The 23,200-nt window shown below is 33.3% G+C and overlaps 2 protein-coding genes and 1 long non-coding RNA gene across 17 annotated transcripts in view; 1 reads left to right on the top strand and 2 right to left on the bottom strand.

The window, feature by feature from the left end:
* Window positions 1-910: 910 nt before the first annotated feature.
* On the top strand, window positions 911-11,526 carry LOC141397531 (E3 ubiquitin ligase Rnf121). The gene is made up of 7 exons (XM_073973958.1): window positions 911-1,115; window positions 1,194-1,228; window positions 1,297-1,438; window positions 10,254-10,408; window positions 10,483-10,711; window positions 10,801-11,036; window positions 11,099-11,526. The coding sequence occupies exons 1-7, from the start codon at window positions 1,074-1,076 to the stop codon at window positions 11,217-11,219; spliced, it is 960 nt and encodes a 319-aa protein (XP_073830059.1). The 5' UTR covers window positions 911-1,073; the 3' UTR covers window positions 11,220-11,526.
* LOC141399922 (uncharacterized) lies at window positions 6,470-8,577 on the bottom strand. Its single transcript, XR_012412021.1, has 2 exons — window positions 6,792-8,577; window positions 6,470-6,732 (listed from the first exon to the last, which is right to left on the bottom strand). It is a non-coding gene; the product is annotated as an uncharacterized lncRNA (long non-coding RNA).
* A 1,084-nt stretch (window positions 11,527-12,610) lies between the features above and the next one.
* Window positions 12,611-23,200, bottom strand: part of Ucp4A (Uncoupling protein 4A) — a 49,525-nt gene continuing 38,935 nt past the window's right edge. For all 15 annotated transcript variants that reach the window (XM_073973949.1, XM_073973957.1, XM_073973948.1 and 12 more), the window contains exon 6: window positions 12,611-13,504. In XM_073973949.1, the coding sequence (XP_073830050.1) occupies window positions 13,330-13,504 (175 nt within the window). In that variant the 3' untranslated portion in view covers window positions 12,611-13,329. The remainder of the gene's footprint in view (window positions 13,505-23,200) is intronic.

Below are 23,200 nucleotides of genomic sequence, written 5' to 3'. Positions count from 1 at the left end.
TCATAGAAGGTGCAGTTTACGCTTTGGAATATGTACTTGAATAATACAAGATCAATATTACTCCCATACAGGAAATACGATGCATTGGGAAAGGCGTCACAACAACACCTAATGGCCCCAGACCAAAGATATATTTTACGAGCGCTTAGAAGAAACGCATGATTGTTGTCCTGCCCATGACATTACATTATTTTACGCGATTTTAATGCCGAAATTGGAAAGGAGAATAACTGTGGTCCAACAGTCCGAAAATTCAGTTTTCCCAGTGAAACATCTGCCAAAGGAATCAGGTTGATAGACTTCGCAGCGACAAAAACATGACAGTTAGCAGTACCAGATTTAAGCATCTCGACATTCATCGTTACAAGGAGCTAACATGGACTCGGATCACCATATTGTTACGAACAGACACAACAAGGAAGTTGGACATCGGTAAACTGCAATCACAACACATAGCCACAGCATATTCCACTCATCTGGCCCCATTGTTTAATGGAAGCACACGTCATTTCTGTTTTCAAATTTGTACATCTTCTATATTTGTTTTTGTATGTATTCAATTTGATTTTGAATAAATTTATTTTGCCGTTTGTCAACTTTGTCAAAACTGTTTTGACACAATAGGAGGACCTCAGGAAAAAATTGTAATCAGATGTTTGCTGTGCCCTACCTTTTAATGATTGTACCATGACAGGGACTAAATATCATACTGTAAATATTTTTTAAGAGTAAAAAGTATTCAATTCAGTTTTTTCAGTTTAAAATGTTCATTCACAATAAACATAAACAGTAATAATTGGTCACAATAACATCATACCAAATCAGCTGTTTATATCTTTACGTTACCTCTTCCACTAATCACAAACCAAAAACGTCAGCGTAAACAAATCAACTGTCATCACTACCTCCTATTGTGAGTGGAACATTTTTCTAATCTTCAGGAAGGAGAGTTGATTAGAAAGGAAACGCTAATTTGTGTTTTTTCCACTTTTACATTTTAAGACATTTCATAATTAAATGTTAATTATTGTATAGTTCGACTTCTCTCTCAAATTAGTTAGTTAAAAGCGAGAATGGATCACAGGAGTTTACATGCTCCTGTCGACTTTAATAAGGTACGACAAACATACAGCTAACAAACATCTTTCTAATGAAACTACCACCCCATAAAAATATGTTTCTTTTATTTTTAGTCTATCGAGGAGATGACACCAGAGGAAAAGCTAAGGTATAATTAATGAAATTAATCAAAGAACTTGGTCAAACCAAACACTAAAAAAATGTTCTTTTTCCCAGATATGAACATCAGATGATGCATGAAAAACATAAGGGTCATGAAGCTATGCACTCGGAAATTGTGCTTATTTTATTTGTAACCTTAATAATAGCACAAATAGCTTTAGTCCAATGGAAGAAAAAACACTATAGGTCATATTCTGTAAGTATTGGCAAGAAAGTAGTGTATTATAATTTTGGGTAACATAATTAAATGTGATAAGATAAGAGCAAAGACTCAGCCAACCTTCAAGACATTTGTTATAATGTCAAGAGTGAGTGCCTACATTCCGACGTACATATTAGAGTCGACTGCATAAAGAAATTGATGTGAACAGGTTTCAGGATATACTTGTATGTACCTATATGAAATGGTTTCTACCAAAAATGTGAAGGATTGAATTTAGATTGATTCGAGGATAGTTTTCAGTTCATGTGACATGCAGAGAGGGACGACGGAGAAGCAACCGCTAACTTTACCAAGATCCTCGGGATCACATTCGATAACATGTTTACGACGTCTGCGCATACAACAGCTTTCTGTAACAATCAGAGAGTTATACCCATGGGTTAATTCGTTCAGTCATCTTAACTCCTATTTGACAATAATTTATGAAAATGCGCATAACACCTATCCAGCATGGATTACAGGTTCATACAATATGCTGAACGGTTTTGGTAAGAAGTTTTTTGCTTTATACGCTTTATACGCCAGACATTAGCTTTTGGAGGACAATAACCGTCTGGAGTTATGGCACTTCAATGCTCACCTTGTGCTTTGGTATTCCGTCAAGGCTATGCACGGTTAACGAAGACTCTCCCACGAGAATAAGAGTAGATTGTCACAGCTCTCCAGACATCATCACTGTGGTACCCGGTCTGATAAATGACGTGTCCTTGCTGCTGCAACAGCTCGATACCTACATGCTGGTCGAAGAAGCAGACGAGACTAGCGTACTGTGAAGACTACCTGAAGCAATTCAATATTGGTACATTAAGTAAATGGTGGACAACGGATAAATCAGGGTGATCAAACGGCGTAACCGTGACAGAACCGAAGAGGTGCGCGTGTTATTTTAACCGGCAATTTATAGAGCACCCCGATAGTGATAGGGCGAAGAGGAGTGTGCTACGCCGTATATGAGCCCTCCCAGCCGAGGGCCTACCACCACAATGTACGATTAGCGATGTTGCGGACTTCATCCGAAACACGAAATCATCCTCAATGGTATTGCATATGCAAAAGGTTGAACCCAGGTGTCCCCAATTTATTGTTTGACACCTATATTGTATACTGAAACCAGGCAAAGAGGCCAGTAGATTTGAATCGTACATGCCGATCTTCTTTTGTCGCCAGTAGCGAAAATTCAAGAGACACTACTCCTTCCCATGATGGGAATTAGTTTCCCAACATCAGCAGAGATTTCGGAAAAACCACAGTAACACAACATCATCATCGTTTTGTCTTTGACTAACAAATATCAGTCGAGTCCCTGGGTACGAACAGTTATGGTTATGGCTAGACCTATCGAAGGCCTTTGATGCCGTCAGCCATGACAAGCTGAACATATTGGTCGATGGTGTCCTGATTCCGACCAATAACTAACGTTCGACAGTATGTTTAAGTCGTCTGCTCAAGCCACAGCAATTTGCGACAAGATCTGAACTAGGAACAACGTCCTCAAATCGCTGGCCGCTTGTTGACCTCTTACAAAGCAATCTGTGGTAAGCTATGCGGCGCCAGCATTCCTGCTTGGGTGTTACCGATGTGAGGATCTCTGCTAGATTTGTCAGGAGAGATCTTCAAGACCTGAAGAAAAATAGGTCCAAAGGTATATTGTTCACTGAAGACATGAAGAAGCACCCTGTTCCAGTTCTCAGAGTGGCATTTTAACAGGTTCGAAGACAGTCCAAATCGTGTCTGTAAAATAAGAAGTCACCTGCCAATCCCATAACTTCTCCTGTATTAGATATTTCACCATAATTGTCTTCGTTATATACATCACGACTTCTTCACCTCAATTATCTTTTTGTCAACTGACACGGTGCTCTTGAATCAAATTTAAATTGAAGGTGCTTACACCTGGGAAGTTTTTGCGGATTCTGAAACTACTATGTTCATTGATGAGAAAAATCAAAAACTAAAAAAATCGCCGGAGTGCTTTTTAAATAAATCGCGATTTAAGTTGACATTTCTGAGGGTTTTTTAGGTGTTCACGATTTTGCTTGGAAACCGCAAGTCCTATTGAAATGGGAGTAAAGAAAATGTTGTAGCTATGAAAATTCTCTACGAGATTGATTCTTATGATATCTTCGTAGTTTTTACGTGCTGACCTAACTTCAATCAATTCAATTCTTTTAACCTACAATTTCTCAGCCTCCCTAATGTAACTGGACTGACTGAAAAGAGTATTAGGTCGAATAAGTATAATTACGATAAGTACGAACAACTAGAACCTGATGGCAGAACACCCACCATATACGTTGGGAACAAAATTCACCCCAAATTTGAAGGATAGAATGGCTTCCTCCAATTAAAATATTTATTTATTTGGTAGCCAAAAAATCAATTTTTTATTGATTTTTTTTCATTTGATTTTGAAAGGTAATCATATGTTTACATTTTTTCTAACAGCCTGTTTTTGTAAAGTTCCATACTAAAGGCCTGCGTACATAAGCTGCTTTGCCTGATTGCCTTGCTTACCTGCTTCATTTCTGACGTAATAAAAATAATAGAATAAAGACGAAATTTCGAACTGGGTTGCCATCAGTTGGAAATTGGGTCGGCCTTCTTTGTTCTTTTATTTTTTTATTGAAGCAGCAAAGCAAGGCAATCAGGCAAAGCAGCTTATGTACGCAGGCCTTAACAAATTCGTCGGCTTTACTGCCAATCACCTGTTTGTTTGATTACGGATTTCCTTATTGACATAGTAAAGCAGATTGTAAATAAAACATGGGTGGAATATTTTTCAAAACCAGCAGTTTGGTAGTAATTCGAAGGTAATTGTACAGAAACAGACTGTAAACTTTACCTTTGACAACATTTCATTGTCAACATGAATAAATATCTGTGTGTACATATTTACAACAAATAATTAATTAGAAATTAAATCAATTTTACCCAACCTTTACACATGCCAGTGACAGTTCGAAAAATTCAATACATACACAATATTTTACTACCAAAATTACATTTTTTGAATTGTCGACTCCACTGGCACTAGATTTTTCATGCCAGCAAAATTTTGAGCTGGCTGCCAGTGATATGTCGAAAATGAAAAAAGAGTTGCCGAGACTATTTTTTAATCCATGTACATTTTTGTTTCTTTTAAGAATGCAAAGATTTAATGCATATTTTCAAAAAGATTAGGAAACACAAATAATACGTCTTGGTAGCTGCAATATATTAGTGGTTAGTATAGACATAATTTTGATGTTTTTCATGCAAATATAGGTTGATAAATAATTTCCCCTCTGGGATTATACAATATTGAAAAGGCGGCAATACCAGATTCATTATGTTTATGATTGAAAACAATCTTTTTAAAACGAAATAAAATAAAAAGTAATAAAATATGTTGTGAATTGTGTTTTAAATCTGAAATATAATGCACTTTTGTGTGTTAATGCGGCTTAAAATAATTTTGAAATTGAACTTGCACTGGCATGTGTAAACACACAAGAAAACTGCATGCCAGTCGAACACTTTATCGGCATTTTCGAGTATAATACATGTACTCAAGTGTTCGACTGGCATGCAGTTTTCTTGTGTGTTTACACATGCCAGTGCAAGTTCAATTTCAAAATTATTTTAAGCCGCATTAACACACAAAAGTGCATTATATTTCAGATTTAAAGCACAATTTACAACATATTTTATTACTTTTTATTTTGTTTCGTTTTAAAAAGATTGTCATAAACATAATGAATCTGGTATTGCCCTCTTTTCAATATTGTATAATCCCAGAGGGGAAATTATATATCAACCTATATTTGCATGAAAAACATCAAAATTATGTCTTTACAAACCACTAATATATTGCAGCTACCAAGACGTATTATTTGTGTTTCCTAATCTTTTTGAAAATATGCATTAAATCTTTGCATTCTTAAAAGAATAAAAAATGTACATGGATTAAAAAATAGTCTCGGCAACTCTTTTTTCATTTTCGACATATCACTGGCAGCCAGCTCAAAATTTTGCTGGCATGAAAAATCTAGTGCCAGTGGAGTCGACAATTCAAAAAATGTAATTGTGGTAGTAAAAAATTGTGTATGTATTGAATTTTTCGAACTGTCACTGGCATGTGTAAAGGTTGGGTATAATACATGTACTCAATTGGCACCAATTCAGTGGCATGTGTAACAGAAGCGTTAACTACATCCCACTTTAAATAAAACTTGTTTTTAAAAACAACAAAACCCGAGATTAAGCTGAAATTATTTTACAACAAATAAATTCATGTAAACAATTAATTTTAATTTAATCTACAGCGTGATAGAATAACAAAAAAGAGAAGACACATGTCACGCAGTTTCTTCCTATCTCACAAACTTTCGTGTTAATAGGCCTCAAAACGTTTGAAGCTTTGATGTCAATATGGGTCATTTTGTCAGGACTATACCTTCCAAACCGTTAGGAAATTTGAATTTATCTCATATGCAAATTTGTAGCATTTCTCAAAAAGAACAAAAATTGCGAACACATAAACTCCATCAAACTTCATCTTCTATGTCATAATCGTCAAGATGTAATTTCGTTTTACATTTTTTTCGAGTTTTGGTCTACAGGTATCTAACCGATCAAATTTGAAGCAAACAACCAACTAGAAAAGTGTACTCATGTAGGCCTATTCTGTAACTTCTATCCATTGAAAAGTTGTTAAAATTTTTTTTGTTTTTGTAACAACTACAATCAAACAAATGGAATTTTAAAATAAACATTGAGTAAAATTTTTAAAAAGTTACCCAACATACCAAAAAGGCTTGAGAATTATATTATAATAAGCTTACCAACATAAGCCTTAAGCTTATAAAAGACTTGAGAAATCAGTTGTTAAAAGCTTATGTCATAATTGTAGAAAAATCGAAACGGAACCCTTGTTTATAAGCTTACCCTTGTAGTTGTAGAACAAGCTTATGCAATTAATATTATCTTAAGCTTACCCTTGTAATAGGGAAACAAGCTTACATATATTTTTTTAATTTTTTATTAAAATTTTATAAATTCGGTTCATATTTTGAGATTTAGTTATAAATTAACAAAGTGTGTAGTGTATTTTATCATTGTTATTTTTTAATTTAAATTAAGTTGATTAGTAATTTAAGTTTTCACTCTATGATATAATTAAAATAATTATATTTACAGTTACGTTTTTTGGTTTTATAATTGTTTCGCATCTTTATACGTTTTGTCGCGAACCGTCTTGAATGAATGTGACGTTGGAGTTGCGGCATCTATAAAAAGTAGAAATTTAGTGATAATTCATTCAGTTAATTTTGTAAATTGAACTTACTTTATATAGCCGTTCTTGTGCAATAGTTGTGCGCCTTGCACTCTGTATGCACGGTTTCGATTCTCAGGTCGGGCAAAAACATCATACTCTCCAACGGTGGCAAAATATCCCTCAGCGTAATGTAGACGACATTTCCTGATCAACCATGATAAACTTTTATACAAGTGGTGTCGTAAAACACTCCGTTCGGATTCAGCGATAAAAAGTTGGTCCCATATAATTAAGTCAATATGAAGCGGCGTGCACTGATTGATGTTAGGGGATGTGTATGGGAACATATGTATGTATGAATGTCAATTATATAATTATTCAAATTTTCATCACTTTCACTTTGTTCGCATTCACTTCTACTTTCATCACAACCGCTATTTATGTCACCAATCCTGAAAACTTCTTCGGATTCGTAATTTTTTGGTTTTTAAGAATTCAACCGAACTTCTTCATTGACTTTTTTTGTCTTTCAACACTTTTTATATTTCTTGGCATTGCAATTATATTTTAGCACAACACGGATATTTATTTGTTAACACAACGCGGGTATACATTTAATTTCATAAAAACTAAAAGATCACAAAAAAAGATTCTACAAAAACTAATTTATCAACAAATGTCAATTAACAAAATACTTTTCAGACAGACTTAAGAAAACTTTGTGCATGTTAAGCGCCCCATACACTATCAAATTTTGATGTCCACATTTGTAGTAGTATGTGTAAATTTTTCAAAATATGAGTGTGTGAATTTTATGGATTGAGGAAAATCAAAATAGTTTTGATTTTCAAAATGAAACCCAGTCAATCCGATGAATATGGTTTATTTTCAAATTGTCAAAAAGCAATTCTGGTAAAAAAGAGCATTGTGTTTGTGAAGAAATAAAAAAAATTTAAGTTCATTAATTTTTAGAGGAAAATATGAAGATTTCGATTGCAGATTGAAGGCTGATTGAATGCTTTGCTACACACTTATCAAGCACACACGTACGTAAGGGGTTCATCGGCTTGGCAATCAAATTTGATAGTCTATGCCATGCTTAATAGTTTTTCAAGCATTTTTTGAGACAAAAATTAATAACCGCGGAATTAAAGGATTTTTTAACTTTTTAAATTATTTATGTGTAAAAGCGAGATAAAACAAAGATTTTCACAGATAAATTCGGATATAAGGAACAACCGTTATAAGCAACTACGTATATAACGAACAAAGCTATTTTCTATAATGGCATTTTCATTAGTTTTCTTATACACTACAAACTGACGAAAACGATCACGGTAGTAAGTAACACAAATTTTGTCCCCGCGAGTAGATTTTCCAACGAATTGTTACTACAATTTTGTATATTTTTTGAATATACGTTAATAAAGACGAGTTTAGTACTCCTTTAAACCATATCAATGATTAATATGCAATAGAGAGATAAAATAAAGCTTACTCATACCGCATCGGTTATAGGAAGCCACGGATATACCGAACAATTTGTCGCCATTACTTATTTTACTTGCAATGAAATTGTAAACAACAATATTTTTTACATTTATTACTTACTAGCGGACCCGGCGAACTTCGTCTCGCTATTAAGGAATAAAATTTCATACAAAAACTCAATTTTCGATTTTTCCAATTTTCCGACTTTTCCAGAGAGATTTTCCAAAATTTTCTTCCGTAAAGACCTTCTCCTCGAAAATACGAATAACTGACAAAAAATTTTACAGAAATCGGCCTAGCCGTTCTCATTTTATGAATTACTATACATTTTTTACACCATTTTTATATATATAGATTTCCTCAAACCAAACTTCCTCAATTTTAAGACTTTTTATTGAGAAGTAACCTAATAAAATCTCATAAATATCAAAAAACGGGCAAAATCGGGTTTTGAAACCTAATAATACCAATGCAGAAGACTTTCAGTAATGTGTTCTAGGTGGCAAAATCACGGCCAAACACGGCCAATTTAGTATAAGTCTATATGAAGTGAGTTTAAGAAAAATAAAATATTTATTTCTGACTTTTTGTGTTTTTTGGTCGCTACCCAAAATGTTTAAGCTATATTATGTATTAAATAAATTCCTCTCGCAATTGCCAATCTATTCCATTTTACATATAGTTATATTTGGTTTATTTTTCCGCGGTTTTAAATACAGTGAAATATGCCTTACAATATATTTTTTTTTTTTTTAGTTCTTCTTCGAAATTCTCACTTTGACTGCAATTTAAACCGCGATAATGACGCTATTTTGAAAAATATCATTCATATTAATAAATTTTGACATGTTCTTTTTTCAATGCCAACTAAAAAATTATTATTATTAAAAGTTGCAAAATCGACTTTTTGCCTCAAAAACAGGGCAAATTACCTATAGTGCATTGTTAAAAATTGATTGTGAATTTTCTGTTTTTATAATATTATTCTCAAGTCCTGTTACTTTTTATTTTTATTTGGTATGTTGGGTATATATAGTATACTGAATAGGTGGGGGGGGGGGGGGGGGCTGATCTCTATAAACATATTTTTGGGACATACGAACTCTGTATAGGCGGTCCTCGTCAAAGTAACAACGCAAATGGGGGTTTTATACTGTTTTTTCTGGCTCTGGTCCACAGATCAAGAAAACAACCAACTACAATAATGTAGCACAACTTAGTAATCAGCAAACAACTTTCTGAAACATGCGAAATGTCTATGAACGGTTCTTAAAGGTGAAAATAGCAAAAAAAAAAGGCCTGTTTATGTATGTCGATAAGAAAATGAGTACGCAAGAAAAACTACCAAATTTGAGTGTGCTTTTCAAATTTGTTTTTTGTTTTGAAGAAAAGCAAAGGAAATAATGTTTCCAAAACTAAGGTTTGGGTGTGTTTCATGCGCACACATTTTCGTTTCGAAATGCATAAACTGGGGGAAAAAACTTGGCCCAAAGATACCGAACTGCCAAAAATTAAGGATACAGTCAACTACAAAAATGTACTTTAGATTTCAATAAACAACCTTCTAGAACATATGAATTTTCTAGGAACGATTCTTGAAGCTGAAAATTCGATTATTTTAGAACAATCTTTCTTGGGGCTGGATTCTTGTTCTATGAAAATTTGAAATGAAAAATATTTCCTTATAATTATTTTCATTTTAAAGTTTTTTCCTTTATAGTTTCCATTTGAGCCTTTATACATATAAAAAAACCTTTCAAATTTCCTTGAGTTTTGAACAGTTTGTTATTTCCAAACCTGTGCAGAGGATGCTAAATTTAATTGTTTGTGAATTTCAGCTTAAAGAATCATACCTAGAATCTTCACAAGTTCTAGAAAGTTGTTTTTTGATGAGATATGGAAAAATGGCGAGACACGTGTCTTCTCTTTTTTGGCCTTCTATCACAGTTCGGTGTCAGAATGTGGTTAATAAAACATAACCCAAAATATATTATTTGCATGGCCAATTGATCTCATTCCATTTATCGTTTTTATTTTTAGGCAGTCACATTGCTGGCAATGTGGGTTATACCACTGGGCATATCATTCTTCTATGGTTTCATACGCTTTATAATTATATGGTCGATATTTTCCATCATCACAGCTGTAGTTATAAGAAAAGCTATAAGTAAACCTATTGAGGGATCTACGCCAAGGTACATATAACAATAAAAATTGTATAACTATTTTGCTTTTTAACTAAATTGAATGCTTTTTGTTGTTGTTCTAGATTGGTCTATAAATGGTTTTACTTCATCTATAAATTAAGTTATGGTCTTGGAATTGTGGGTTATCTGATAATGATGGCCACATTTTTAGGCTTTAATTTCATATTTAATCAAGCGCCAAATGTTTGGATGGATGTTGGCCTTATGTTTGTCTTCTATGGCCTCTATATTGGGGTTTTGGGTAGAGATATATCCGAGATTTGTTCCGAGAGAATGGCTTCATTGGTGGGGGTAAGTAAGAATAACAAAAAAAAAAAAAAAAAAAAAAAAAAAATGCAAAGATCACCCGTTTTATATTGATTATATTGTAATGCTTATAGTACTACACACCGCAAGGAATCCCCACAAGACATTTAGAAGAAAACGTCTGTGCTGTTTGTGGTAATTTTTTGCTGGTTAGTGAAAAAGAAGAAGGCATCATAGAAAATACCTACAAACTATCATGTAATCATGTGTTTCATGAATTCTGTATACGTGGCTGGTGTATTGTGGGTAAAAAACAAACATGTCCTTATTGCAAGGAGAAAGTAGATCTTAAGAAAATGTTCTGTAATCCGTAAGTAATCATTTTTAAGTTATTTTGATAGTTTTAGAATTAATAATTAAATTTCTTTTTAGCTGGGAACGTCCCCATGTGTTATATGGTCGTCTATTGGATTGGATTCGATTTTTGGTTGCTTGGCAACCATTAATATTCTTTATTGTTCAGGGTATCAACTATGCTTTAGGCTTAGAATAGTAAAAATTTCCTTCATCTTCTAGTCAAGCTATAGTTGTACGTTTATACGTACATACATACTTACACACTCTCATAACGAATTACAACAAAATAGAAATTATTTTTACATGCCATTTTTTTCTTCTCCAACCCCCACTTTTGGGATAATTTAATTTATTTTATTTTTTGTTCCCACCAAAATAAAATTAAAAAATGTTTTTCTTTTGTAAGTGATAAGCAGTTTAAAATTAAGTCAACAGATGATAGTGTGTATAATTTAATTTTATACAACCAAAAATAAACAAAAATGTAATGCCTTTTCACACAATTCTGTAGTTTTATTTATGGATATTGTATTCAAAATAAAATATAACCTCCATTTTACTCTCTAAATCTGGATTTGTCCAGAATACAAATCCAAGTAGATGCCTCAAAAAACCATCTCCTAAAAAAACTTTGAAGAAGTCAGTATTTTTCACAAAAAAGTATGAGTCGGAATCAAAAGATCAGTTCACCGATGAATTTAAATAAAGCCAAAGTTGTTGCTATTGTACTTGTATTTGTAATGTTTGATCTGGCTCTGGCTCTATCTCCTGTTAATGGAATGAGGCTGCTTCGATATAACCAGAGTTCTATATAAGTTAGATGAGTTGGTTTGGCAGGGCAAATACTGGACAGATGTTTTGCACAGCGCGACCAATACCCGCGCAATTTATCGGTGGAATAAATAAGTTCGGCACTTTTCAAAAAAAAAAAAAAAAAAAAAAACACATAAAAACCATATACCAATATTCATTAAAAAAATGAATTTACCACTTCTCACTTGAACACAAAATGTCTATCCCATATCCCAATTTTTATTTCAATTTCCATATCTTGATGGACTTGGGAGTAGGAGAATCCGAGCTGCCAGTGAAACCGCATTGAACATTTCGACTTCTTCTTCACAGTTTTATTGATGTCTGCCATAGAATACTGCCTCTAAGTCAGTGACAGACTCCTAAAAATGTCCAATGCTCCTCTTCAACATTCTTTACGAGAAATATGATTTTTTATTTTAAATGCCTTGAAGATACATATATATCGTCACCTAAAATGCCCTTAAAGGGTTAAGTCTTTGGGCATTTCAGGTGACGATATGTACATACATATATGTATATTTTTGTAAAAATTAAAAAATATATTTTTTTTGAGACATTGAAATTTTTGATAGGATGCTGAAGCTCTACCTTTCCGGGAAACCAAAGTAAAAATGTCAAAGTTCACCAATAGGCACATTAAAGTTATAAGTGCTACAACAACATTGCTGTGCCACACATTTTCTAGTCTGCTGCATTTAATCGATAACTAAATTTAGTTCAAATCGGCAAAGTAAAATATAAATTACAAAAAAAAAAAAGAATTAATTCATATATTTTGTGCAATTATGCGTTATTTATTGGCTTTTATAAATTAAATATGTATGTATGTATATGTTGGATATTGTCATTTGCTCACATTTCAAATTGCTTCTTTAAAATTTCATTTTATTTATTTTTTTATTCAGAAATGTAGAAATGTATATAAAGTCTAACATTTTTTTTTTTAAATCATAATTTAACAATAATTAACAGTCATTTTTAAAATGGTACAGAAAAATTATAAAACAAGGAGCTACATTATTTTGTTTCGTTTAAAGTAACCAAGATAAATAGATGTGAACTAAGTTCCAAAGAAGGAAAGAGAAAATGGAAAAAATTAGAAATTGGTTTTAGTTTTTTTAGGGTTTTTTCTTCATACACTTGGTTGGTTGCAACAAATGTTCAACAATGTTTTTAAACTTAATTGCGTATATGTAATTTTCAGTAATATATGTACATGCACATAGTCTTTATCATAATTATATAGGCACTGAAAAGTTATGGAGATATTCAAATTATACAAAGCATTTACATACCTATGTACATATATGTAAGTTATAAGCAATTCTGTCCGATTTTTACAATTTTTGTTTGTTTGTTTTTTTACTATAATGATATATAATTTTTTATAATTTAAATTTATGTGATGCTCAGTTGTTCATTTAAGGGAGTTTTGGACAAAACTTAAACTAAAGAAAACGAAAACAAAAAAACAAAACGAAACAAATAGGCTAATAGCTAGACGCTCCAATCATTGTGCGTATTTGTTCGAAGGACAGCCAGAATGTAAGAGACCATGGTGCCATACGGATCCAACAGGGCAAGAAACCTTTGTACAATGCTGTAAAACCTTCTTTGTTTACAGTTTGGCGTAGACAGTCTATAGAACCTTTATATAGTAACCCTCTGTAAGAAAGAAATGACGGATACAAGTTCCGTTAATTAAAAATCTTAACGTGATTAATAAGTTATTATTATTTGACATTTCGAGTACAATCAGTGTTTACAAATGTGAATACAAAGATTTAAGGGAATAATTTTTCCGTTTCTGCTTAAATATAGTTATTATATAATAGCAGTATAAGCTATGTTTATAGTTTTTTATGTAAGCAATAAGTTATTTTATACCAAACTAGCTGAACACGTTGCGCTTCGCTACCCCGACTAGGATAAAATGGAATGTGTTAGGGTTCCACTGTAAACAATCAGAAACTAGGCATCATTGTTATTATGCATGCACACATACATACCCAGCAAACCAAATGTCGGATGTCCGACACGTCTGAACAATTTCGGAAGCAACGTCGTTCAGATTTCGTTACGATTTCTAAACGATTCTTCGGAGCGGAAATAGTTCAGATTTTGTACCGATTTCGTTCCGATTTCGGAACGAATGTCGGAAAGAAATTTCATTTCCGAATTTCCCAAGGATTTTCTTCATATTTCGTTACGAAATCGGATCGAAATCGATACGATGTCGCTCCGTCATTTCGTTCCGAAATTATGTCAACCACTTCATACAACTTTCGTTAAGATATCGTTACGATTTCGGATCAGACATCGGACGTATCGTCCGAATTTTGTACCGATTTCGTTAAGATGTCGGTACGATTGGTTTGCTGGGTACACACACACACGTGCAATCCTCATGCTATACTGAATATAGTATACTGAGTATAGTATACTCTTTCTCACTCAGTCAGTCTCTTTCAGTCATTCAGACAACACAGTCATTGTATTACACCACAAGTAGTAACACGCACATCAACTCATTGTAACGTATTTTCAGTTTCCAGAATTAAACAGAATAAATCTTGCTTAAGTTTGTTAATTTATCAATAAGTCTTTTATTTATAACATAAAAGCACAACTAAATCTTTTACTCAAACATAAGAGTACAACAGAATGCTATACTTATATTGATTTTATTCTTTAAAATATTTTAATGCATAAATATAGGAGATATGTGCTTTTGCTTATGATATTTTTGTATGTTGCAGGAAGTAAGACAACTCCTAAATCCTTTCCAACTAAAAATACACCTACGTGCGTGACATGTCATATGCTCTTACACTCATAATTTCCACAAATTGAGCATAGCTGCATATATCAACCTGTTGTGACACCTTAAATTACTCTTACCAATAGTGATAAGGATATGTCATAAGTAAATATAAGTAACTTTTCCCCTTCGCCCATTCCACTTAAGAAGTCTCATAGACATATGATATTTAAAATTTTACCATTGATTTTCTCCATCTATAAACATGGTACACGCATACATAATGATGTCTTCTACTGACTTCAAAGTCACACCTTAAATAATGAATAATGAGATTCAATATGTTATTGTTGTTTCTTATGTCTACCCATGTGATATTTTTAATAAAAAGATAACCTGAAATCTGAATCGTTTTCAAAATATTTTGTCGAACATTTTTCTAATCCAAATTCTGTCTGCACACATTTTACAAATCTCGAACGATTTTAATATAACTTGACAAACTTACATCTAGTCCAAATTCCATCACACTTAAAAGTTTGACTGAAATTGGACATACATAGCGTGTTTGGTGCATAAAATACAGGAAATCGAACGAAAATATATATGGGAGCTATATACAAATCTGAGCCGATTTTGATATATTTAGGCAAATTCATTTGTAGGCCAAATTTCGTCACACATTCCAAATTTCATTGAAATTAGGCATGAAAAAGAACGAAAATATATGTATATCGGAGCTATATCCAAATCTGAACAATAAAAAATAGCTTTTTAAGAACGAATTTTTGGCCGTAATGACAAAATAAAGAAATAACTGAAACGAAAAACTTGCATGCACTCGGTGAGGGAGCTTTTTTGCACTGCTATGTGGTATTTTCGATGTTTGTAAAATATACAAAACAAGTAAGAAAAATCTATAGTCGGACGGAGCCGACCATGGGATACACTATACCACTATCCCTGGACAATCGCTCTCCACGGAACTTCTTTTCACTGATTGTGAAAATTTAATTATCAAATATCAGAGATGAAATGTATAATACTTATGACCAAAACCAAAAAGTTATCTAGCATGACAAAGACATTTTTGTAGCAGGAAAGGAACATTTAGTTCACACAAACTAAAATGTAATGAAACCCACTTATGTAGTACTACTACTTCCGTTGTTTTTAACCGCTACGTTATTGAAATTTTTACCAATTTCACACAAAAGATTCAGTCCATTTAACCCGCTAAGTATTATCTGGTCTTCACGCTGGTTTGTACGCTTCTTCTTCATCATAAACTCAAACTTTGTTTAAAATTTTGCGGGTTATTATTTTGCACAGAGCGGCTACAAAATTGGTTAAAATTTTGTTTTTGGTCCATTTCATTCCCTGAACATTTCACGATCATCAGCAAAAACTAATCATTTCTATTCTGGCCCGAACCCAACCTCCTTAAAAAATTCGTTACAATCAGTCCATAATTGCGGCCTTAAGCTTGTTTACAATTTTTAATGGACGGACACACATCGCTAAATCGCTTTATCTCGTCGATATATGAATTTTGGCATACCAAATAAGGGGTCTAGGACGAATATTTCGTGGTGTTATATAAATTTTTGGAGAGACAATATATAGCATGGGATAAAAATGTGGTTCTCTACACATAACCCATTAAATATTATGCAGTAGGCCCGTTATCTAGCAAACATTTTATTGCAATTTACATCAGAGGAAAGGTCAGTAGCTTTTTCCATATGTAGGCTACTTTGCGAAATATATATATATATATATATATATATATATATATATATATATATATATATATATATATATATATATATATATATGTCCTCAAGGAATTAAAATATCGACCAAAAATAAAATTTTTATATTTTTAATACAAAAGTAATGGTCCATTTCACCCGCTAAAGAATATCAGATCATCATTCAAAATTGTAGGCATCTTTTTCGACCTATACTCTTACCCGGTGCAAAATTTCGTGACTATTGATGTATTATTGCGACTTCTAGCGAGTTTATTATTACACTACAAACAAATAACGGAATATATTAGGCTGTAACTCTGTATCTGATCATACACACCAACATAATTGGCATCAATTGAAAGGTCAAGCGTTCCACTTTCAAGTATATCTCACTTGTCCGGAATGTCACTTCCAGGAATTAATATATAAGCTGTATATTAAAAATGTTCACAATTTTCACACAAAAGTTTTGGCCCATTTAACCCTCTAAATAATATCCGATCGCCATCTCAAATTGCAAGCTTCTCCTTTGTGATACACTCTTACCTTATTTAAAATTACGCTTTGATCGGACTTTTATTGAGACCTACAGAGCCGTTAGAAAATTGAATAAATATTATGTTTTTGGTCCATTTCACCCGCTAAATATTTCACGATCATCACCAATAACAATAGGGATATATTCTGATCTGAACCCGATCTCCGTACAAAATTTCGTGAGGATCGGTCCATAATTGCGGCCTGGAGCGTGTTTACAATTTATAATGGACAGACGGACGGACGGACGGACAGACACACATTTCAAAATCGCTTTATCTCGTCGAGATATAAAGATTGGTATACCACATTAGGGGTCTCCGACGAATAATTCGCGGTGTTACATGAATTTTTATCAAAACAAACTTGTAATACCCTTTTCCACATTGTGGTATAGGGTATAAAAATGTATTACCCTATTATACATACTACAATTCGATTCCGCCCGTCTGTAGCAAAGTAGACAAAGCTCTCAAAAATTTTGATGAAGTTTTTAATGAAATTTTTATAACTCCTAAGACTTTGGACTGATCTGCAAGAAGAACGAAGTCTTTTGATAGTCGACAGAAACCGAAGCCTTTCGATAATTGAATAAAAATGCCATTTAATTGTTTATTGTTTACAATTAGTTATGTTATATTCCCCATAGAACAATACCATATTTTCGGTATTTTGAAGGTTCGGAAATTAGATGTATACCACTATGTTGTAGAAAATTGTCGGTATAGGTCCATAGTGCCCGTAGAACAATATATCCATATTTTCGATATTTTGTCGATATAATTGTTTCGATATTACTTTGATCTTGCTCATGCCGAAAATGTTCGGCGAAGCTCCACCTTTCGGCATAGTACGCATAGAACGTCACCGCCCGATGGAGGTATTTTTGGAGTTCAGTCTCAAAAATTTTCATATTTGGTCTCTCTATCACTTCTTACAGAAAAAATTGGTAAAGATCCATGTTTTGAAGCACGAAACACGGCAAATTTAACACTGCGCTGTGGGTAATTCTTGATCACCTATATACCATTGATTGCTGTAATTTCGAATTTTCTGACTCGCGTTACTGGAATATGATAGAATACAAATATAACACAACCACATAAAAGTAATTTTTGTCGTTACTTTCACTTTGGCAGGTTTGTTGTTTTTATATTTTAAAAACAACAAAAAAGAGATTAAACTGGATTACCAAACCAAGAAACCGCCAATAATCGTTGACAATTTGGATCTTTTTAATTTCTTTTAAGTAGGTATTTGTTTGTCGTAAATAAAATAATTATACTCTCAGCATTTGTGCTAACGAGGGTGTATACACTTTCATAAGGGCAAAATGTGCCTCATCGAAATAGTGGTTTTAGACGCCAAGTATGTTTGGACGAATCCGTGTTTCAGACAATTAGGGGTCGATTTAGCACTGTCCGTCCGTCTGTCTGGCTGGCTGGAGCGAACGATACTCTCGAATGGATCAGTAGACAATTGACGTGCTCCACGGTTTTATTTTAGTCTAGTCTATGCATATGTTTATAATTCATACGACTGTATCTATTTTATTATTTTTTGGTTTTTAGTACATTTATCTTAAACATTGCAATGTATGTTTAACATAAAACCGTTTAACTTAAAAAGTTTTTTTTACCTATTTTATTTTCTAGTTTCTAGTTTTTATTTCGCATTCTGTTTAATTCGTTTAGTGCTTTATTATTGCAAGGTTTCTTGCCCGTTAGTTCATTGCAGTCCAGCTCCTCTATACGTAGTCCCTGCAAAGATCTTACTCTACTAAGAGCCACGTAGGCTTGACCTTCTTGAAACAGTTTCGCACCTAAGTATACGACTGCGTGATCCACAGTGCTGTCCTGCATTTTATGTATAGTAGAAGCCCATGATAGTATTAAAGGCAACATTCTTCTTTCAGCCGTCCCGTAATTGTACTTAGCTGGAAACTGTATGGCTTTCGGGTGTATAAGATGTACGGTATAATGCACTGTATTCTTCTTGTCAAGTCCTTGTATTTGATACCCATAATGGTGGGATTGATAAAAAATTGTTATCAGCCATTTGGTAGCGGCGGCCATCTTAGATTTCAATTTTGCATAGTAAATTGTATTCTACTTGTTGAGACTATTCATTTGATACCCATTTTGAGGGGATTAATAAAACCTACGTTATCCGCCATTTTGTAGCGGCCGCCATCTTAGATTTTAATTTTTTATAGTATATTGTATTCTGCTTGTTGAGCCCTTTCATTTGATACCCATATTGATGGGATTGATAAAACCTACGTTATCCGCCATTTTGTAGCGGCCGCCATCTTGGATTTAAATTTTTTATAGTATATTGTATTCTGCTTGTTGAGCCCTTTCATTTGATACCCATATTGATGGGATTGATAAAACCTACGTTATCCGCCATTTTGTAGCGGCCGCCATCTTGGATTTCAATTTTTTATAGTATATTGTATTCTGCTTGTTGAGCCCTTTCATTTGATACCCATATTGATGGGATTGATAAAACCTACGTTATCTATCCGCCATTTTGTAGCGGCCGCCATCTTGGATTTCAATTTTTATAGTATATTTGGTCTGTTCCTTTACTTTTAAAAATGGTAACAGTGGCAGAAAATGGTAAAAGTGGTAAACAGCTATCATATAAATTGTATGCTATTAAAAGTAAGGGAACACTTTGCAGGTTAAAAATGGTAAGAAATGGTAACCTCAGGTAAGTAAAGGAACACAGCTATTGTATTCTGCTTGTTGAGCCCTTTCATTTGATACCCATATTGATGGGATTGATAAAACCTACGTTATCCGCCATTTTGTAGCGGCCGCTCTTGGATTTCAATTTTGTATAGTATATTGTATTCTGCTTGTTGAGTCCTTTCATTTGATACCCATATTGATGGGATTGATAAAACCTACGTTATCCGCCATTTTGTAGCGGCCGCCATCTTGGATTTCAATTTTTTATAGTATATTGTATTCTGCTTGTTGAGCCATTTCATTTGATACCCATATTGATAGGATTGATAAAACCTACGTTATCTATCCGCCATTTTGTAGCGGCCGCCATCTTGGATTTCAATTTTTTATAGTATATTTGGTCTGTTCCTTTACTTTTAAAAATGGCAACAGTGGCGGAAAATGGTAAAAGTGGTAAACAGCTATCATATAAATTGTATGCTATTAAAAGTAAGGGAACACTTTGCAGGTTAAAAATGGTAACCTCAGGTAACTAAAGGAACACAGCTATTGTATTCTGCTTGTTGAGCCCTTTCATTTGATACCCATATTGATGGGATTGATAGAACCTACGTTATCCGCCATTTTGTAGCGGCCGCCATCTTGGATTTCAATTTTTTATAGTATATTGTATTCTGCTTATTGAGTCCTTTCATTTGATACCCATATTGATGGAATTGATAAAACCTACGTTATCCGCCATTTTGTAGCGGCGGCCATCTTGAATTTATAATGATAATGAATAAACATAATTGTATTGTCACCAAAATCCAAAGAGTATACAAAATTTCAGATTAATGGGTTGACAGGAAGAGGGTGAAATTTGAATTACTAAATTTGACCCAAGAATAAATAATAAATAAAACAAACGGGGTGAGCTAAATAAAACCATTTAACAACTAGTTTATTAGTGGAAAAGATTTGGCATTGTTCGCCAAGGGGTAAGGCAGGGAATACTATAGTTTCGATTCTCGCCACAGAATCCCATCAGTTCCCTTGTTTTTTGTTTGTGCATATTCTCCACCGAAGTTATTTTTCAATAACTTCTTCAACAAAAAACTTGTCTGCGAAAACAATTCAAACCCATTCCACTAGTATGTGTCGTCGAATTTCGACGAACGAATTGTTTTCGCACACACTTTCGTCGGAGTTGTGTGAGGTTGCCAAGGAAAAACTTCTCATTGAACTTTTTTCAATAACATTCGTTACGCTGATGACACCACATTACTGGCAAGCAGCTTAGCAGGGCTACAAAGACTAATAGATGCACTCATGGAGACCAGTGAAAAATATGGATTATCAATAAACATAAGAAAAACTAAATATATGATTGTCAGCAGAAAACAGGTGGAAAATAATGTACCTATGATAATTAATAACTAGACATCGGATTTTGCATATTTGTATATTTTTTATTAATAAAGATACGAAAATTCTGATTGGACCAAAATTCGTTTTGAAGAAAACTGAATGCAATGACAGGCTCATATTTTTTATTTTTTTGCATATTTGCATATTTTGCATATGCAAAAAATATGCAACTAATTTTTTTGACGAAAATCGTCAAATTAAAGTTGGAAAGTCATCAAAAATAGTTCTAAATTAAGTTTACTGTCGTTAAACGTCGATTTCTTAGCAGATTATTATGTTATTAATTATTATTCCGCCACAGCAATAAATCTGGACTAAAACACTTAGAAAATTTCCTATAACCCAGCCTTCTTATTACAACATAAGTTGCTTTCTAATACAAATTTGTTCAAAAACTCAATCAGAAATGTCAAAATGAACGTATCCAAATATGTTGATAGTTTCTGCTCGGCCAAATTGTCTGACAGAATAACAAATGAGCTAGAAATTAAGACTAAGACAATATTGAATATTACATAAAATCTTTCATATTTTACTAAAAACATATAACATATAAAAACATATACAGGGCAATCATGAAAATTTTCCCTCCGAATTTTCCGCACGGAAAATAATTTTAGAAAGTGAAACTATTCTATTCTAGTCAAATCGACAAAAATATTCCCTTTTTGGGTATAAATATGGAAAAAAATTGTGAATTTTGGGAAAGGAAAGAAATTATGTAATATAATTGTTCCACAAACATCCCAGGCGGGACAGGGGAGACTTCTCTCATATCAATGAGTGCACCCCGATTCATATTAGCTCAATGATATGGGACCTACTGTTTATCGCCGAGTCCGAACGGCGTGTCTAAGACACCACGTGTAGGGAAGTTGTACAAGGCTGAAATACTCAGAAAATGTCGCCAAAATTACTAAGGGGTATTTTGCCACCGTTGAAAAGTGTTTGATGTTGACTGGCCGGGGAATCGAACCCACGACCTTTAGCGTGCAAGGCGGGTGTGCATACCATTGCACCACGGTGGCACCCACCGGAATTGCACGGAATTTTTATTCATGATTGCACTGATAACTATATTTTAATACCCTAAGGGTATTATGTCTTAGTGTATGAGTTTGCAACATGCAAAAGGAAACAAAATAGACCCACAGTTCCTTTTGATTATCTGCATAGATTCGCACTTATCCAGGTATTTTTGAAAACAAAGTACAGGTCACATTATAGACCAATTCGCATAAAAATTTTTTTTTAGCCCTAGGGCGATCTTTGTTTTGTTTGAAAATTAAGATTCCTTGAAATCTTTGCCTTTTAGGTGTATAGTGCCTTAGGCAATTTTAATGACAATATTGCGGCGAATATTTTTCTTAATATATTTATTTATATCCTAGACAACAAGACTAACGTGTTATAAAAGGTGTTATATCCTTGTACTCGATAATTCTTTCTAATGGTTTGTTCCAGTACTACAAGAATCTACTAATTTTTACTATTTTTCCCGATAACATAAAGGAAAATATGTTATCGTAGTAAAAAGCAGTAGCTTCTTGCAGGCTCTGGAACAGAGCATAAATGTTGCTGAAAAAAAATTTACAGCAACTCCTCTATTAAACAACTATCCGAATTCGAAACATTTGTAATAATTAGTTCAAATTATTGAGTACACGGTCAGGTATAGTTAATTAATTGTATAATTTCTTTTCGACTGTGTTATCAAAATTGTTTTCCTGTAGCAGGAATGGCAGAACTATATTTTTTAGCATTCCAAATGCTTTTCTAGCAGAAATATGTGAGTGGTTTTGCCATGTTAAAGATAATTCCAAGGGTTTGACTTATTTTACCACCACCACGCTATTGTGTGGTTTTTCTGAGTGATGTCATTTTGCACTAATCATTTGGTGTTCTTCACATCAATTTTAACTACATCCCACTTTAAATAAAACTTGTTGCTTTTAAAATTTGAAAACAACAAAACCCGAGATTAAGCTGAAATTATTTTACAACAATAAAATAATACACATCTGAACACAACTGCCAAAAGTGAATCTAAAAATAATGCATTACTTTTCGCCGAGGAGTGAACATTTCCCAATTCTGCATTAAGCGGTTGTATGCTTACAATATACATATAAAATTATGTATTTTTAGTGCATTAAACTAAAACCATGTCATCAATATTAAAGCGGCAGTTAGAGCC

This window comes from Musca autumnalis, unplaced genomic scaffold (assembly GCF_047663935.1).
Source record: "Musca autumnalis isolate F117 unplaced genomic scaffold, ASM4766393v1 scaffold_3, whole genome shotgun sequence".
Classification (NCBI taxonomy): Eukaryota; Metazoa; Arthropoda; class Insecta; order Diptera; family Muscidae; genus Musca; species Musca autumnalis.
This window is presented reverse-complemented; position numbering and strand designations above follow the sequence as displayed.

Excerpts from the sequence above, each read along its gene's own strand:
- LOC141397531 (XM_073973958.1), top strand. The coding sequence starts at position 1,074 with ATGGATCACAGGAGTTTACATGCTCCTGTCGACTTTAATAAG. Across the intron at positions 1,229-1,296 it reads ACACCAGAGGAAAAGCTAAG|ATATGAACATCAGATGATGC; the intron begins GTATAATTAATG and ends TCTTTTTCCCAG. Across the intron at positions 11,037-11,098 it reads AAGAAAATGTTCTGTAATCC|CTGGGAACGTCCCCATGTGT; the intron begins GTAAGTAATCAT and ends ATTTCTTTTTAG.